General features: G+C 34.9%; 1 protein-coding gene across 18 annotated transcripts in view; it reads left to right on the forward strand.

The window, feature by feature from the left end:
- Positions 1-19,818, forward strand: part of CSNK1G3 (casein kinase 1 gamma 3) — a 75,933-nt gene extending 56,115 nt beyond the window's left edge. For 5 of the 18 annotated variants that reach the window (XM_086869888.1, XM_086869887.1, XM_086869890.1 and 2 more), the window contains 8 exons: positions 116-200; positions 2,173-2,321; positions 3,318-3,413; positions 4,067-4,162; positions 10,963-11,069; positions 11,446-11,469; positions 16,167-16,258; positions 17,571-19,818. In XM_086869888.1, the coding sequence (XP_086726014.1) occupies positions 116-200; positions 2,173-2,321; positions 3,318-3,413; positions 4,067-4,162; positions 10,963-11,069; positions 11,446-11,469; positions 16,167-16,224 (615 nt within the window). In that variant the 3' untranslated portion in view covers positions 16,225-16,258; positions 17,571-19,818. Of the gene's footprint in view, positions 1-115; positions 201-2,172; positions 2,322-3,291; positions 3,414-4,066; positions 4,163-10,962; positions 11,070-11,445; positions 11,470-16,166; positions 16,259-17,570 lie in introns of all 18 variants that reach the window. The other 13 variants (XM_086869896.1, XM_086869895.1, XM_086869898.1 and 10 more) reach the window with 4 other exon arrangements.
- Positions 19,819-20,081: the final 263 nt, after the last annotated feature.

The raw sequence follows: 20,081 nt of genomic DNA on the forward strand, positions 1-20,081 counted from the left end.
ATCTTCCTCTGTCCTATTTTCAGGTCATCAACTTTTATTGACATGTTTGGGATTTTTTTGAATGTGTGTCTGCAAGCTGTATAACTTCAGAAGCTTGTTTGTTCTTCTGTCATAGGCAGATACATTAAAAGAACGTTACCAGAAAATTGGAGACACTAAACGAGCAACTCCTATAGAAGTATTGTGTGAAAACTTCCCAGGTAATGTCTGCTATTAATAAAAATGTTGTGTGTTAATTTATAAAATGAAACTGGCATAGGTAATTGCATAATTTCTGGGTTTAAAATTACAATATGTGTAATAGATCACAGAATCTCAGAATGGGTCAGGTTGGAAGGGACCACAATGTGTTACGTGCTCCAGTCTCCCTGCTCAAGCAGGGCCATCCCAGAGCACATGGCACAGGATTGTGTCCAGGTTGTTCTTGATATCTACAGTGAGGGAGACTCCACAGCCTCTTCAGGCAATCTCTCCCAGTGCTCAGTCACCTGCACAGTGAAGGAGCTCTTCCTTTTATTCGGGTGGAACTTCCTGTGCATCGGTTTCTGTCCATTGCCTCTCCTGCTATTGCTGGGCACCACTGAACAGAGCCTGGTCCATCCTATTGACAACCACCCATTACATATTTATATGTATTCATCAGTTCCCCTCTCAGTTGCCACTTTTCAAGGCCGAATGGGCCCAGCTCCCTCAGCCTTTCCTTATATGAGAGATGCTCCAGTCTTGATCAACTTAGTAGCCCTTTGCTGGACCCAGTCCAGGAGCTCCATGTCTCTCTTGTACTGAGGAACTCAGAACTGGACACAGCCACTGAGTAGAGGGGCGGGATCACCCCCCTCAACCTGCTCTTTGTAATACACCCCAGGATTCCATCAGCCTTCTTGGCCCCCAGGACACACTGCTGGCTAATGAAGAACTTGTCCAGGGTCCCCAGCTCCTTCTCCACAGAGCTGCTTCCCGGAGCAGGTCACCCCAAGCCTGTGCTGGTGCCTGGGGCTGTTCCTGCCTTGGTGCAGGACCCTGCCTTTGCCTTTGCTGAATTTCGGAAGGTTCCTCTCTGCCCATCTCTCCAGGTGTTGAGGCCCTTCTGAAGGGCTGCAGAGCCCTCTGGGTTATGGGCCACTCCTCCCAGCTTTGTGTTGTCAGTGAAATTGCTGAGCAGGCCTCTGCCCCTTCATGTCATTGATGGGTGAAGTAAATAATACTGGGCCCAGACAGAAGAGTTATCCTTTGAAAAAACAGTAAGCTAATGCTGTTTTTCTTCAAATACAGATTCTTCTAAAGGAAACATTAAAAAAACTATTTTTTAGCACACTGTGTGTGCTTACGGTGACCAACGAGTCTGCACTTGTCATACTGAAAATTTTGCAAGCCTTTTCAGCTGAAATGTGGTATCATACCCCTATTAAAAACAAGCTGCATTAGACTTGATTAGACTTGAACTAGTATTTAAAATAACTTGTGAGATTCAGGTTTCACTTCTAGCTCTCTCTGAGTACAAGGAGAATCAATGAGGTGTTGGAAAATTGGACAGAAAGGAAATAAGACGTTTTTTAGAAGTTGTAGTTGTAGTAACATGTCCCTTGCAACATGGGGACATGTATGACGTCCTGTATGAACATGATTTTTCCAAAATACAGCTCAACACCTTGAAAGGTAATCAAAATGTCATTGATAGGCAAAGTGGATTTGCTGAGAGTAGCTCATGACAAATGAAAATAAATCCTGTCCACAGTAGGCCTAGTGGACATGAGGCTGATGCTTTATGTTTTATACCCCTTTCTTTACCTTTCCTTAGTCTTGTCTCTGTAAAATTGACTGGAAAGAAAGAATAAAGTAGAGGCATTTCTCTCCACACATTTTTGCACACTGTGCATTAGAATTGGAACATTCAATAGAAGATCTTAACAGGTGATGTGAAGGAAAAATTAGTGGGGTGTCGCTTGCCAGGACATGTTTGGAGTATAACAGTGTCTCTCAGAATATGGTAGCATCTCAAAGAACATTATTAAGTAACTTTTCTTTCTGGTAATTTACAGATTCATGGTGAGCAACTGCTCAGGTTTTATGGTGAGAGGTACAAGTTGCTTTAAAATGAAATAAAGTGGTGGGGATTTTTTGAGTTCCAGTAAAACAGATAATGGCAAATATATGTTTTTCTTCTTTATCTAGAGGAAATGGCTACTTACCTACGTTATGTAAGAAGGTTAGATTTTTTTGAAAAGCCAGACTACGACTACTTAAGAAAGCTCTTCACAGACTTACTTGATCGGAAAGGCTATATGTTTGATTATGAGTATGACTGGATTGGCAAACAGTTGGTGAGTACGGTTCAGCTGTTAGTAATATCGTGGGTTTTTCTGTGATCAGTTTTGGGCTTCATAAGATAAGTGCATCTCAAGGCTGCTAATAGAGTTATGAAGAGCTGCTATTACAAGCCTATCTGCAGATGCATGTTCTAACATTATCTTTTGGCTTGAGTGCTTCATATTCAGTCTCTTTCCAAATGTGCTCTTAATACCAAAGTACATCTCTGCTCAATCCAAAAGGAGGTGGTAGAAATTCAGGTTGTTTATTGAGTTGTAGGAACTTAAAATTCTGCAAATAATTGTCATTATGGCATTTTTTTTACTGTTCCCAGTATTTTTAAAATGTAGAACTATAACTTTTCTGCATATGAGATATACTCCAGATATTTATCAGTTATTTTGATGAAATATTGCATAGGTCATTACGTATTTTATGACAGTGCATCTAAGGTTTCAGGAAACACTGTTTATATGATTTAAGAAATAGTAGAGGATGGGCTTTTCTTCAGCTTCTCAAAGTTTTTGACTTCTTTTTATTATACAGGGAAGGGAGGGCTAATATTTATATATTTGACCCGTTTCAGATTACACACTTCATTCTGCCGTTCCCTCTGTGACTCTGAAAGAATTGTAGCATTTATTTTTTTGCAAATTATTTTTTTCAGTTAGCATTAAAAATTGCTTTAAGCCTTTCATCAGGTTTCATCAGAATGTTGTAACTGCTAACTGCAGAAAGTATCAGCCTAAAGTCTTTCAGAAAATAAATGTATGATAATACTTAGAATTGCTACCTCAGTACATTCTGTAAGGTATGGTTTACTTTTTTTCCTTGTTGGTATTAGTAAATATCTAGTGAAGCTTCTGCTTTCATCTCTTCATAATTTTGTGTTATTTGAAACTGTAATTTTTCAACATTACTTTTTATTACAAACCAGTAATTACAAACTTTTGGTGAGACTTGGAAATTTATTTTTTTTACCAGTTGCTACATATTATTTATATTTGTAGCCTACTCCAGTGGGTTCAATGCATTCAGACCCTGCAATGTCTTCAAACAGAGAAGCATATCAGCACAGAGACAGAATGCAACAATCCAAAAATCAGGTAAACTGCTCATGTGAGATTATCAGCATTACTATGTCTTTTGTCTAATGATTTGCGCTGTTTTTATTAGAACTTGAAATTAAAATTGACCCTAGTTTTGTTTTTTTTTGTTTTCACTTTGATTTAAGTAGATCTTTGTTGAAGTCTATGTTTGTAGAGATACATAAATATCTCCTAAAAGCTTGCTAGTTTGAAGCTGTGATATAATGTAGTGAATCAGTTGTCAATTTTCTGCATACTCACACTTCTTTATTCGCTGGCTCTCCTCTATACACTGTATCCTGTCTTTCAGTTCTAACATGTCTGTATAACATTTTGACTTTTTTTAAACCACTCTAATAACTTAGGTGGTAACAATGTTAGGAATTGAGAGCTGTGTCAGTTTACCTAAGCAAAATTGAAGAGTTGTGTAAGTGTTCTTTTTCTTACTAAGAATTTTGAGATCTAGCTACTTCAGCTCTGTATGAAAATTTATATGAAGGCATGCGTAAGTATGTTGATATGGTGAATGTGGAAGTGCAGTCTATATAGGGATTGAGTGTGTAGTGCTTCTATGTTTTTTAAAAATAATACATGACAATTAATGTACAAATTGCTTATTTTTAAATTTTTTTCTTCTTTTGCATAAATCATAATACATTCGAAAATGATAGTCAACAGAACATAGGGCAGCTTGGGACTCACAGCAAACCAATCCACATCATTTGAGGGCTCACCTGGCATCTGACAGACATGGTGGCTCTGTACAGGTATTTTCTGCTTCTTTCATGACCTAAATCAGTCATTTTTTATTACATAATAGTACTTTCCTGTAATGTACCACATGATTCATGTTTCCAGAATGCTGCTATTATTTATTATTTCACTGTTCAGTTGTCAAAACAGGTGCTGAAATTGTGGAAATTTTTGTTGATGGAATTTTTCTTGCATGTTTCTTAGTTGAACAGTTGAACCGTCTTTTTTACAGAATATTTACTGACCTAAGTGCAAGCAACTGAAGTTTAGACTTTAAATGTGTTAATTGTATTAGCAAGTAAAATCCACCATTCAGTGTTGATCAGGCCATGCTTTTTGTTCCTTAAGTAAACATAAAATTAAAATGTTGTTAAGTGTTGTTCGCTTACACTTCACTCCTTTAATCAAAGTTACTGACTAGAAAAGTGTTCCCAGGCAGCACCTCACACATCTCAGTGAAAATATGTGTAGAAACCAACAGGTTTTTTTATATTATTAGTTTATTTCATATTCAAAGAGCTCTTTTCCTGGTTTGTTTTAAATTCTTAAAATTAATTTTTGAAATTTTAGCTCTTTGAATATATTTAGGTGTGAAGTAGTTGGAGTAATGTGTAAGGAATTAATACTGAAAGATTCAAAATGCCAGCTATGAAGTCTACATGAAATTTTGAGCTTTGAGTCCAAAATGAAAAAGATTTAGCTTTGGGAAGCCTTATCTGGGTGGGGGTTGTGTGTGGAAAATTGTCTGCTGCATTTTTGATTATGACAATCTAAGTTACATATGTTTCTTCTGAATTTTCTGATTTGGAAAAAAATGGTCACAGCCTGAAGAAAGAAGGAAAAGTTGCGAGTACAGAAAACAAGGCTTCAGTCCTGTCAGGGTGATAATGTTCTCTAAATTTTGTTGCTTATAAACAGCTGTCATGTGTAGCATAACAATATCTAGTAGGTGATAATTATTACAGTGTATCAAGAAAAAATTAAAAGTTGTTTTGTTCTTCCCATTAACAAATGTTAAAAAAACCTTTCTTTTCCCATAATTTAGGTTAGAAAAACACAGATTGAATTTGTTAAATTACAGTTGGTAAAACTTTCAAAGTGTCATCATGACCCTGTTGGCAATTGTGGCACTTAGGAAACCTTTTATTCTTTGTCAGGTAAAGTGTAACAATTACAAGATATTTTCTTCCATTGTAAAATATGCTAAATACCCTTTGGAGATGTGAAGAACATTTTCTAGGAAAATAACATAAGAAACACTAGTATTCCTTACTGTTAATAGAGTGTTTTTTCTGTCATCTTTCCTCACAGGATACAGACTAATCTGATCTGAGTTCAGATCATTTAGATCTGTCGAGGCTAAGCAATTGCCATATGAATAAAAGCACTGTGCAAAACCTCAGCCATGGTCTATGTCTTTGAAGATCAAGTGTTGTGCAGCAGGGTGTTTTCATATTGGATTGCTTTTTGTTGTGGAGTGGTCATGCTTCCTTGTTAAGGGCACTTACAAAATCACACAGGATCTCCAATTATGCTGTGATATACCCCCTGGCTGTTGTCAAATACCCCTTTGTTGCAGGAATACGAACTGAATCATGCTATTTGTTAAGCTGGTTGATTAGCTAGCTACTTTAGGATTCCTAATTGCATTCAAGGAGACAAATGCTAAAAGTCCCACAGAAAATTGATCAAATGAAAAGTTGAGTCTTAGATATGAAATTAAAGTGTATTTATTTTTTTCTGTGATGTTAGCAAGTCATTGCTCATCTTTGAGATCAGTTTTATAAATTTTTCTGCAAGATATGAAAATCTGTCTGATATATTTTAAAGTGACAGTGGAATGATTTTAGGTCAGTTCCTGTTAGTCATCTGTAATAAAACTGCTGATGTAATTTCTGAGGTTCTTTTTTAGGTGATTGTTAAAATTTGCTGGTGATTTTTTTCTGTGGCATACTAACATGGAGTGGACTGAATGTTGGTGTATATGTTTGTTAGCATACACTTGTATGCTTTTAGTGAGGTTCAAACTTTTGTTTGTTCATTAACAGATACCGTTCTATTTTTTGTATTAATTTATCCCAGACCCGAGGCCTGTGTTCAAAAGATCCTGGTGCGTTTAGACACATCTAATTTTACTTTATGGAATCAGTAAAGTTCAGATAGTATTAGGAAATTGAGCTGTAAAGGGAAGACATCCTTTCTTCCACCTACCACAGTACATTTTTCTAGTTCATGCAGACTTATTAATGATCAACTCATACCTCCCAGCAATTCATTCCAGAACTTTTGTGCCTTTGTTTTTATAAGTTTGCCTCACTTCTCAAAATGTCAGCTGTACAACACTGAATTATTTCTTTCTCTACATGAGCTGTAATCTGCTTCTGCACTCATAAAGACTGTATTAATCTGTTCCATTACTTCTTTTTTCATCACTTACTAACTGATCTTCTTCCTCTTATCTTTTCTCTTCCTTTTTTCCCACTGTGAAATTTTTTTAAAAGGAGGTTAGATTGAAAGATTGGGTTAAAAAGTTCCCAATAAAGTACTTAGGAACTGCTTGAAGGATTTTTATATTTGATGTAAGTAGTTTTGAGTTGCAAAATTCCTCTCCTTCAAGAAGTCAAGATGATAAAGTGTAAGATGAAACAAATCAATTTTGCTAAGCTTTTGTAAACTAAAAATCACTACTGTGATGACTTTTATTCTTTTGTCTTAACTGAAAACTTTTTGAAGGTAAAATAAAGAATTGTATAGTATCACTAATGAATCGCTTAGAGATGTAGACTGGCTTTATATTTTGAGTGGAGAATTCAGTTACTGAGATTCTTAATGGAATGAAAGGGTTTCTTTCCATGTCTGTTTTAAATTTTTGCATTTCCTTGTTGTTAGTATAGTAATGAAAATTAGCAAAATCTGTTTTTTTATGGCAGATTTTCTAACTCATTTTTGAACATAGCAAGTAAAAGGTCAGTTTTCGTACTGATGCAAAACAAAGTATAGAGGCTGAAGATTTACTGTTACCTTTTAGGGGACTGGTATTTAGGCTTAACTGTGTCTTGTTTCAAGTGGCCTTTTTCAAGCTTCCAGAGGACCATGTATCTAAGAAATCAATCTATTCCACAATTCACGTGTCATTAATGTCTAGTCGGTGGAATTTTTGTTTCTTTACCTCATGGCATAGAAAGTATCAAGAAATAACCAGTGATGCATATGCTCCTTTATATAGGTGCTCTTCATATTAACTTTTAAAAATCTTTTAAAGAACTGATTACATTTGAAGGAACTAAATTTAAAGCAGGATAAAGTTATAAAAATTCTTAAAGTAGTTTAGGTTTTCAGTTTAGTGGTTATTCTCCCACTTGAAAATAGGTGAGTAGCTTAAGTTAATCTTTAATATTGTGATATTTCTAATTTGAAACTTTAAAAATATTTGTTTTTTGAAATGTAATTATGTTACTGTTCATGGAAGGATGTTCATCTACATTTTGTAATAGAATTTTTAGGTGCAAAACCATAACTTAAATATCCTAATTTTTTCACTATCATTGTATTCAAGTCTTCTAAGAGATCAATTGTGCCTCCCATTTTTTCATCAGGCTATTGATTTTATTAAGGGAAGTCCATTCCAAATTGAGTCACATGTAGAGAAATTAAATTGAAAGTTTCTCTTAAAACAAACTTAGTGTCATGTAGCTTCTCTCTCCTGAAGTTTTAGCTTTTTATGTGGATCTAATGTGATGAGTTTTCATTGTGCCTCATTTGTGATACGTTCTGGCTTCAGAATCTGGTGTACCACTCCTTCAGAGCATAAGATGTCCTCTGGGTGACTTATTCTTGCTCAATTCTGTTATGTTCCCATATCTTCCTCCCTGTATTGTGCAGATTTTTGAGCTGATTGGCATATAATTGGAGAGAAAAATGTAATGATTTGCCTTATTAAAGGCTCCTTTACTGATGTAATTTAACTGAAGTTAAATTCATACAGCTGAAGCCTTACCGACAGTGGAGTTGAAGCACTCCTGCCTATCTCTTGTACTCTTTGTATCGGTCTTTGTTAGTTTCATTTCCTTCATCTTATTAATGAGCTCCTAGAGCTGCTTTTGGCAGTAGGAGATTTGAGTGAAACTCAGTGTAGTTGTGGTTCTGGAGAAGCAGGACTGATGCCATTTCTTGGATTTATACTGCATAACACTTTGGTTCACTTCTGCTTTCAGTGGCTGTAACTCTTTCCAGAAAGAAGAACATCATGTTCCTTCCACCTAAACTAAGTCATGCAACAGACCATTGCACTTCATAGTACTTGTGTATTTGGTGAATGTGTATGGCTGTGTATGTGTGTGGGAAGGACTACAGTCTCTTTCTCCTTGGTATTTGTCAGAGAGGCAGAGATTATCTGTTACTGACCAGAGCAAGGCAGGGCAGTCTTTCGCTATGTGGTGTGAAATTTTCAATGAAGTATTTCAAATTCTCTTAAAGAATTTTTAAGTTTTAATAAAAATTTAAAGTAAACAATCAAAGTAATAAACCAGCTTAGGAAAAAAGCTGTTTTAAAATTAGATTTATCCAGCTAATAGAAACCACTGTCAAGAAAACTGGGATTGAAGTCAGTTTGAAGAATAAGCTGCAAAAAGCTTTGTATTGTATTGTACTCTGATAGTAGTGTATTGACCTCAGGTAAACTGAAGACAAAAGCTTCTGGTCTTGATCAACCACTCTTACTCAATCTTGAGCATAGATCTGAGGCTCTTTTTAGAAAAGTTGTTTTTAAATCTAGATTATGGAGCAGAAATCCTGCATTATTTGGGCTGCAGGCAAGTTTGACTGCAGTATTAATTGGGCTGCACTGCTGTATATAGATTAGTACAGGCTGTAGTTATATGTATGTGTTGTGGTTAGTTATATTGTTAGGCGCAGGGGCATGTGGGCATGACCCTACCAGTGATGCTTTCCAGCTGTAACCATTCGGTGCTTCTATGTTTCCTTTGGAACCAAACTCATTTGGTGTCAAGTTGAACAAAGTTTTTTTTACCCTTACATTTTTATGACTCCTGTCTTAGTTAGCAAATACTTCTGATGTACTTTTCCACTCTGAGTATTTTACAAGGAGCAATGACATGACCACCACAAGATACCTGGTGAAGTGGTTGGGATAATACTCTATCTCTTCCTTAGTAAATATGTACAGTGATGGCAACTCAGAATATTCTATGACTCTGTAAAACTCTGTTTTTGTAAAAACAATAACTAGTCATCCAGAATGTTTGGTTCAGGATGCCTGCCCCACCATCTTACGGTTCGTTAAAGTACAATTCCTACTTATGTGAAGTGCTTCTGTCATGCCCAGTGATACGAAACTTAAGTTTGAGACAGCTAGTTGAAACTCCACTGACTTACCATTGCAGGAATAAAGTCCAGTCTCCCATGATTCCTGTAGTTATATTAATTAAAATTTAAGTAGCTAGATTCCTGCAATTGTTATTTTGTTAGGAGCCTGCAGGGGTTTTTGGCAGTGGTTCATATGTTAGTGAAATTTGAAAAAGGAGAAAACTCAGCTGGGTGTCGGCAAAGGGCATGGAAAATGTCTTGAGTGCAGCAAACTTCTGAAGCACTGTATTTACTTACAATAGGAACCACAAAACAAACCTCAGTAGGCTAGGCTCTTAGCTTTGGTTATAAATAGATGAGACATATCTGCTATAATAAGAGGAGAGCTTAGAAGAGTGAGGGAAATAATATTATGGTGGTGATTTTCCTTCCCTCTCCTTTCATCTACCTTAATCTCTGGCCATCAGACAACAGTAATAACCTTGAATTATGGACTACTCTTAGTCACTATAGCTGATTAATTGTTTACAGATGTTTTCTGCAAATTTTTATACTGTTTGTCCAGAATTATATTTTTATGCTTGCTGCCTTGCCGAGCAGTTGCTGCTAGCTTGGTACTTAGTAGACCTCTCCATGGTGTTAGTCAACTCTTTAATGGGTCAATTAGCACTGTCGGCAGCTCTGATCAGGTAGGCACTTGTCTACAGCCAGTTAATCATCTTCCTTTTTTGTATTCTGTGGGGTGAATAACGAGGGGCCTCTCAATGGCTCCATTTGTCATGCAGGAAAGCTGACAGGAACTGAGAAAAGAGAATATTGGGGGTTCCACGTGGTTTAATGTCCAAACAAATATTCCCAGAGAGCCACAGCTTTCATGGTCACTTGAAAAACGTACATAGAAATTTGATGGTAAAGTAATAGGAATGAAGATTAATCTAATTTTTTATAAATTGTTTTGACAGCAGATATTTTTGTGTCCTAAAAGTCAGACACCATCTATACTCTTAGGTTTAGAAGACAGCCTTAGTTTTTTCCCCCTTTTCTGGTGAGTGTTCTTTGAGATACAGCTGAATCAGGCCTCCATATTCACTCTGAATACAAAGAGTTAAACTAAGGAGCATAAATACCCTGAAGGAGCACAGGAAGGGCTAGACTGACTGAATTGCTATGGGAAAAGTGCTTAGTGCCTTCCCTTATGTGTCTGAGGAGATGTGGGGGAGATTAGCAAATGGCATCCAGAGGGTTGTTTTGCTTCATCCACTCTGAGTGCATCATGTGGAGGTCAGTTCTGCCAATAGATATGAAAGGAAAAAAGTACAAGAGCACAGGTCTGTCAGAATATAACCTGGAGAAGACACTGTTACTGGAATAAAAATAACTATGGAAATAAAAAAAAAACAACTGTTTTTTAAAGCTGTATTGTAATCTTAGGAATTAAAAAATGTATGTCTGTCACTAGTATAATTTCAGGTCTTTCTTGTGATTTCAGGTAGTAAGCTCAACAAATGGAGAGCTGAACACAGATGACCCAACTGCAGGTCGTTCAAATGCACCCATCACAGCTCCTCCAGAAGTAGAAGTAATGGATGAAACAAAGTATGTCCTTCTTTTTATACTCTTTGGATCTTTTGTGCTCAGCTGCTTCAATATTTTTCTCATATAGTTTTTCAGAAAATATTGTCTGAATTGAATACTCCGGTGAGGAGCAAAACTACAGTGCTATACTTAATTTTCTCTTTAAGTTTTCAAATAGTAGAGTTCCTATAGCTTGTGCTTTTTTAGGCTAAGCCTTCAATGACATGTCTTGCTATGCTGGCTACAGAAGTGTGTGCATTTTTTATATTTCAACTCATTTTGAAATATTTATTTTAAGGTAGTGTTCTGACTACCAAAGGCCATGTGTAGAAAACATAACCTTCTTCCTTTATATTGTATTCTGATTCTCTTTTTTCCTTACTCTCTTTCTGTATAGCTGCCAGAAAGTGTTGAACATGTGGTGAGTTATAAAGCACAGGCAGGCAGAAATAGCCCCAGGAGCTTTGTTCTTGTTATTTGGTTTAAAACTAATTTCAGAAATCTTAAAAATAAAATGTTGATTTAGAAATGACAAAAATGCATTTTAATTCCGTGAAGCAATTAAATGTCTTTACAAAGAGCCACCTTCAGGAGCTGTTCTGCCTGCTTCAAATCCTGCTTGCTTTTAAGTTGTATAGTTTGTGATGTACTATATGTGATGTCAACCTTTTTAATGGGTACTAGAATTTTTTTACTTACTTTCTATTCTGTTTGAAAGGGGAAAGCATTCTTTTCAAATATTGTAGCATTCAGATAGTGTATTAACATCTAGAAAATAACTCACATGAATAATTTCTAGCAAATGTTTGAACTTTTCCAGTTATCTCTGTAAACAGAGTGTTTACCAGAGTATTAGTCTGTGACAACTTTCTAACTAATCACTAAAATGTAACTTCAGGGTTCCTCAAAGTTATGGTGTAATGAAAGGGAAAAATATTAAGACCTGTTAACATGGGCTAGACAATTCATGTTTATATATCTGTGTAGTAAACTTAATAATTGCAAAATAGTGCAGGAAAATATTCTTGATAGCTAAAGGTGGCAAGAATTTCGTAATTGTGCTTGAAATAGGATTTTACCAGGGTATGGATCTAGTTTACTGTAAAATAGAGGCAGACAGGTATGAAGGATACATTAGTAGCAGAGCAATTCATTAGCAACAGTTTTTCTAGGACCCATTTTCCTAACTTCAGGAAAAAGGGAAATTTCTCATAGTGAAATTTTTTTTAAAGCAATCATTCCACAGGTTTTTGTTTTGGTAGGTAAGCTTTATTTGCGTGTGTAATTAATAATTTTGGATGGGGGTATCCGTAGGACCACATTTTTACACTGGCTTCCTGTGAGCACAGAGAAAAATTAAATTCTTTGCTGTCATTTTTATGGAGTAGAGTATTATTTTACTGTCAAGAATATAGTTCTCTTATATATATATATATATATATATATATATATATATATTTGAAACAAACAAAAAAACAAACCAGAGGGGCTAGGATATTGATACGCTGCCCACAGGTAAATTTCCTGTCCCCTTTCTTTAAATAAGCACAGTGATAATCTTCCTTATGCTCAACTCATGTACACACAGAAAACAATTAAATTTCTTGCACTTTGAGTAGTGCTTAGTAGTGTTTAATTAGTTAATTAAACCTATTTTTAATTCTCTACTTAGTTATCTGCAGAAAGTTAAGAGAATTCTCAGGAACCAAGATACTCAGCTGCTTGAGAAGTGTAGAAGTTCACTTTTTTTTAAATGAATGCATAATGGACAAATATGCTACACTTGACCTTTTTGGCCTGCTCTTAACTGGTTTTGTTACAGACAAAATTAACTAGTCTCAGTATCCTACTCTTTAGATTGATTTTATTTTTTTCAGGTATGTAACACTCAAATTACTGTTTCATCACTATGTGTTTAAGCTGAAGTTTCCTCGGTGACTAGAGGTTTTTTGGGGGTAGTTTTTTATATTTTGAAGTTGTTTTATATTTTAACATACATGCCCACCCACTCAACCTCACCCCCTCTCCAGCTTTGTTATCAAACACCAATGCATAGGTACATATATTTTTTCAGAAAGAGCACTTCAGAAGATTTAGATAATTTTACATTTTAACATGGCAGTTACAAACCTAATATCAAAAGGGGTTGTGAGGCAAACATTTGTTTATAGATTTTACACTGTGGAATAGGTTAAGGGGAATGGGATTATTAGTATTTTTCATGTCTGTGACATGGATATTTTTGGTTTTAAGGAGACACGGTTTTCTCAAAAGACTCTCACTTTGTGCCTCTTTCATAATCTTTTCTCCACCTAAAAGTATGAACAAAGTTAACCTGTCTTGCTCATATCTTCCATTTGTAACATTTCCTCATTCTCTCAAAAGACAAACTTGAATCTTATTTAGAAATGCTTCATTCTTTTTTCTAGATGTCTTCTTAGTTTTAGAAGCTTAGCATGCCTATATCCTCATCCAAAAGATTTAAAAAAGGATGCCCCTTATGTGGGATTGCCCCCATTATGTATGATTTTAACTGGGAAGACAACAGTCATTTAGCTGAATATTAGAACTTCTGCTACCATTTCAGTGCAATCCTGTAAATAAGAAAGGATAAGTTTGGGGTTTTTTTATTCAGTAAGGATTTTATTGTTTTGGGAGTTCTAACCAACATTTAACCAAACATTTCATTTTTCGATAAATATTTATGTACTGACATGCAGTATATCTTCTTAATCTTATGTTGTGTCATTTTCATGGTGGTTGTGCAGCTGGCATGACCTAGCAGTGGGTGTTGTGTTTTGGGAATTTTGCTGGGTTTGTATTTTTATTTGTGAGTGTTATGGCAAGGGGGGTTGTTGGTTTGGTTATTTTTGATTGTTTGGGATTTTAGAAAAGCTTTCTCCCTATTTCATTTGTTGCTTACTGATGTTGTAAAGCAAGGAGAAAACTAACCTTATCACTGTGCTGCCCTGACACTTGGTGATCTACAGATCTATCTACAATCTTCTACAGGTGCTCTTTCATTTATCACTGAGCAATTAACTTCTCTTTACTGCTAGCCATCAGAACAGTTACTTCTATGAAGCATGTTTGCATAACCTATGAAGCATTTTTGGATAACCAAAAAGCTCTTCAGTGGGAAGGCAGAGAAGGGCAGACAGGAAGTGACTATATGATCTGTTCTTTTTGCATCTTGCATTTTTGCCACTTTAAACACTTGTTATTAACACTACAGTAAAGTGCCTGGCACATGCTTTATGGTAAATATAAAAACACAACTATCTCATCACAAATGACAAATTAAGTTGCTTTTGAATTTTGGCCCAAGTCACTGTTTAAATGAAAGGAAGAGTATTTAACAGGAAAAAAGATATGATAATGTCTTAAGAAGGACAAAAAGTGTTCAAAAACATAATGCTTAGATTGCTGCCTCAGATATTACCTCAAAGGTATCACTTTACATTGTACAGGAAAAGTGCAATGATTTTTGCATTTTATAGATTGCTATTATACTGCCTACTCTAAAATGTTACATAAACGGCAGATAAAAGTTAGCAGTCATTAAAGGCCTTATTTAAAAAAAATATTTTCTAGAAGCAGAAATTTTTAAAACTTACCTTTTCTGTATTTTGCATGCATATTGTATAGTATAATAAATTTTTGGTTTAATAATCCTTAATAATGCATCTAAGCAGTCTAGTATCTGTATTATGTATAAGTGACAATAACACCCTCTAGTGACCGTATGCTTAAGAACAAGTCTAAATTTCTGTTACGAATAACACTCACTGAGAGATTATGCACTGTGAATCTCTTACTCAGGGTTATGTTTCTTTCATGAAATTCATTGTCAGCTGATACTGTGTGATCTCTCATAATCCCATTTAAAGGTGCATATATTTTAAAATTACATTTATTTGGCCTTGGAAGCCAATTTGAAGTCTAACACTTCTAGATTTAAAAATACATAGTTTTTTCAGTGTACTTGAGTTCAGATTTCCAAAACAGTCTTATGATTTGCAATTCATCATGGAATTTGCATTCCTTTAGTCCTTTTTAGATATGTTATATATTAATAAGATCTTTCTTTTTCCCCATCAAATAAAAGTTTTCATCATTTAGTGATTTCTCCTTGAATTGAAATACATTGAGTGATTTTTATAATTAAAAAACCCCAAACAAAAGAACTGTTAATAGAAGTTATACTCATTGTAGTAGGATTATGCAAACTCCAGAAGACTAGAGGATTAAAAAAACAGGGCATTATGTTGGTGAAAAATAGAACTCTTGAATTCTCCATTGCACGGACAGTGCACTTTTTTCTGGTTGACAGAGAAGTAGCAAACTAAATAGGCTATGCAGAAGGAATGAAAAACAGTATGAGATCTGCAGCAAGGATGAGTTAAAATCTTCTAATAAAGAAAGAAGAAAGCCTAAAGTGTCCTTAAATAGCAAAGAGGATCCAACTAGTCCTAAACATCTAAGAAGTCTGATCTACTTGGGTTGTGATCCATATGAGCAAAAGAGTTCTAGAATATAAATTAGCTGTCTGCTGTATTTCCATCTTCTTACAGTTACTTATGTAACCTGGGTTCTTTATATGCTAGTCTTATAAATCATGGGTTTCTGTGGGTTTTTCCTAAGGCACGCTAATCTTGAACAAGTATAAAAGTGATTTACCATCACAGTTGAGAGTAGGATTTCCTCATCTACTGAATCATAGGATAATGATAATACATGTTGAAAGGAAGGAGCACTACTTTGCTTTGATACATATATATATATACATATATAAAATACTTGGAGTGAAAAAAATAATTAAACTAAACTGGAGTTCATGGATCCACAAGTAAATTCAGAGCTAATTGACAATGGATGTTAGTGGTTATAGGCAGATGCTAAGAAAAGGCTTAGTTAGTAGTTATGGGGGAATTACAGTTACAGTCAGTGGCTACTACCCTTCAAAACCAATTTTATCTCTTCTTTAAGAAGTACTTTAATAAATACAGCATGATATTTCTGCTAGCTGTAAAAATACTTATCTATGTAGCTTCCCCTACTGCATTTTAATTTTGGGCTTCCTCTTCAGCAATAACCAATGTTTTTTTCTACTGAAAGTTATGTAACTCTCAGAGCAGTTCTGGTCTGCCTCTGCCCACTGCTACTTTTTCAGTGACTGAGCAACAGGGTGCCTTGGATATTTTGAGAAGGTAACTGCTGTCTCCCCTTACTTTGGATGTTGTTCTCACCCCCTGTAGAACCTTATTTTTAGACCCTTACTCTCCCTGGTTTTTAAATGCTTTCCCCATTTCCCGTATTCCAAACTAAATCATCTGGATTCCTTTGAATTTTAGTGATGTAAAATGCTTGGTGAACTTAAGGATTTACTGATCAAGGCTATTGATGCAGTATATTTATATTTTCACTGCTGCTGTAATTCATAGTTTAAGATTCTTCAGTGTATAGTGCTGCAAGTGAGAACTCAATAACCAAACTACGGAACTCCATGGGACAAACTCTGTTAGAGTAGACAGCTTGCATGCTCAGTTTTGGTCACACACATTGTAAATGCTTTAGTGTGAAGCTTTATTTTTAAAGAAGGTGTTCAGGGAGTTAGGCATGTTAGACTTAAAATAAGCCTAACAGTAAAATTTTAATGATTTTTGTGTGTGTGTGTTATTTGTTGCTTTCCTCTTCAGTTTATTTTTCAAAAGTACTTTCTGGACTTCTGTAGTCCTTCTGTATATTATCTATATGTAACTCCCTCCACTCTTTTTCATTTTGTAGTGTTCTTTCAGGTACTTCCAGATTATCTCTATTTGCTAAATGAAATTCACAGTGTTTGTCAGTTTTAGTTTCATTCATGTAGTATGCAATAAAGCAGAAGAGAGAATCTTTATGTATTATATACATAGCGTTCTTTGTATTTAAGCTGTGATTTTTCACTGTAGTATTATCACAGCACTGGATCAGAACATTAATTATATTGTTCATTAACATTTTCTTCTAAAATGTGTTGTGGAATAGCCTTGGAGAAAGGTTTTCCAAGTTCTGGAAAAGGTTGACAGAGGAAGCTGGAATTGTTTTCTTGTTTTAGCAACAATAGTGTCTTAAGTACATAGTTTAGGTGACACAGTCATAAGCACAAACTTCTGTTTGGCATATTGCCATTAATATGAACAAGTACTCAGATAATGGAATATTCTTTATTCTTACAAATGTATTTTTAAGTCAGCCTATAATACCTGTGCTTTTGATACACTCATCAATACTCTAAACTTAATAGCTACTTGCATTATACCTTTTTTAGTTTGATACTTTTTTCCAAAAAAAAAGGTGAAACGTCAAAAGTATCTCTACTTCAGTTTTTTCTCTAATAAATCAATTTCCTGTAATAGAGCTAAATGTATTCCTTATGGTGCTGGCTATACCTGAGGTACATACTTCAAATGAGACATACAGTAAATAGTTTAGTTTTGTGGTTTCTTTTTATATCATGTGTAATTCTTGTCACACTTGCAGGTGCTGCTGCTTATTCAAGCGGAGGAAAAGGAAAACCATCCAGCGCAACAAATGACTAGAGCCAAACAGAACATGGGAAAATGTTTATTTGTTCGACTGTTGTCTTGTGATCTTAAACCCAACAACAAAACCCAAAGCAAAAACCTCCATAATAAACACATTTTCCAAGGACTCTCTAAGAAACAGTATCATGTCTCTGTGCTTTGATTTGGTTCTTCTGCATCCATCTTCTGTTTCTTTAATTCATCTGTTCTGAAAGCTTTACGATATTATCAAATAAGAATGCTTCTTTGACCATCAACATATGGACCAATGAAATGATATAAAATGAACAGTATCTTGAGCAAAACTGAACTTGAGAAGTGTTTCTTCTTTCCTAGGAAGTAGTAGCAGTGTCTTAGATGAAGACGGATGTCATAGATGAGCTATTTGAGTTTGTAGCAGTGTATCTAAAGCAGTTTTCTTCAAAAATGAAGAAGAAAAATACAGGTACACAACCATATTGCGAAATAATAAAATATTAAGATTTATTTTATGATACTTGCATTGTTTTTCTTCTTTTGCCTTAGTATTACTTGCTAGTCAAATTGTTACTCTAGTCAAATTGTCACTGTCTAGAGAAACTGGGGATGCTGATTTAACTGTTGACAGTTGTCAAAATGCTGGTGCTACTAATAGAAAGTATTTCTAGTATCCTCTTGGTTTGAAAACCTGCTTTTGTTTTGCCTACATAGAAAATTTCAGTACAGTAGAGATTATAAGTGTTTGTACAAAGAATACAAATGTTTGTATAATTTAAGTTGTACATCTGGTAATGTTAACAAGATCAAATTACCTTCAAAAGAGTTCTACAGAGCAAATATTGAATCTGGTTGAAGCAGAGTAAATATTAAAGCCTGTATGTTCACTAAGGTAGTTGTTGATTGACAGTATCTTTAACTTGAAAATATGGACGTGCCATGTAAAGTTAGAGATGCATTATTTTGTTCTTTAATTTAGAAAACAAATGAAATAGAAGTGAGTTAGACTTCTCCCTTCACTGCATACTAGCCCAGAGCATCCCAAATTTCCTGCCATTTTTTTCCTTGAATTTTCTTATCTGGCACTGTAAGGTCACTAGTATCAACATGGCAAGGATGTGTCAGATGCTTCTCTACAGTCCAGTGAAATGCTTGCAATATGGACAAACCAACAGTCCTGTAGGCAAGACGGCCCATTTTATATTTTTTAATTCTTCAGGAAATACATGCTTCTTTTAAAGCCATAATGACATAGTTGTGGCTTTGTCATGTTTAACTGCCAGTTATTGAAGAAGGGCTGTGGAGGATGAAAGTGACTAGACAGATTTATTGACCAGAACACAGATTATCTCTATTTTTCTAGAATTCTTCTAGAGCCTAAGTAATGTCTTTTTTCTGTCCACAAATGTTTTTTTGCATACTTATTTATTTTTAATCTGTTTTGTGTTAGCATTTAAAATGTATATAAAAGCAAAGGTACACCTTTGAATTAATCATTACATTTACAAGGATTTGAATTTTATTTTGTAATTTATTTTTCACTAAGAGCCAAAAGTGTATTTTATTGTTTGGATTATGTGCTCATATGTATACTTTTGTATAATTTGTCATTATTACTGTTCATGCTTTTAAATTTTTGTTTTAGAAAACCTGGACTTGGCTTACAAAAACACACTGTGTAACAGGTCATAAGTTTCCACTCCACCAGAGCATGTTACTGATTATTTCAGACTCATGAGGTTGCTTCTTTCTTTTCGTTTGAGCTGAGAAGTAGGTCACTTGACCATTCTTTTATGAAAACACATCCTTCTTTGTAGTACTTGACCAAATCTGTTGCTTGTATATGTGGTATGTGTATTTCTCACACACCTGATGAGTTTTATTCTTGGAGGTTTTTGATCTCTACAGTGTTTGTATGATCTCCATAAAAAGGCAGTGTGAATATTACGGATTTACAGTGGTTGAATATATAAAAGCTGTTTATTTGCTGAAATGGCTGGCAAAGCACTTGCTTTTCAGCATTATTTTTAAGTGCTTGATTTTAATGCAGAAGAAAGTTTTCTGCTAGTAAAGCAATCGGCACTAATGTAGGTATGCCAATATAATTTGCATTTATATACTTTTTCTTCCTGTCTACAGTAACGAAGTAAATAATGGCTGGATGTCTGAAACTGAAATACATCCCTGTTTAAATGTAAGAAAAAAAAAATAAAGATAGTTTTTTAAAATTTGCCTTTTTCCCCCTTTCCTACAGTATTTGATGAAATAATGTTTTAGCATGTGCTGAACAATTGTAGCTCTCTTTGGATGGCAAGGAATTTGAAAGCATGATTCCTATAATACTATCTTGACTTACAGTTATGTTTGCTTACTTAACAGATGTTACTGTTCTGTGCCTTAATAGACCTGATAACACCAGTGGAGTTCAATGCACACATTTGAAATCTACTCATGGATTAAAGTTTATGCTTTCTCTGCCACCTAAAAAAAG

The sequence above is a fragment of the Cyanistes caeruleus genome, chromosome Z (assembly GCF_971803275.1).
Source record: "Cyanistes caeruleus chromosome Z, bCyaCae1.hap1.1, whole genome shotgun sequence".
In the NCBI taxonomy this organism is placed as follows: domain Eukaryota; kingdom Metazoa; phylum Chordata; class Aves; order Passeriformes; family Paridae; genus Cyanistes; species Cyanistes caeruleus.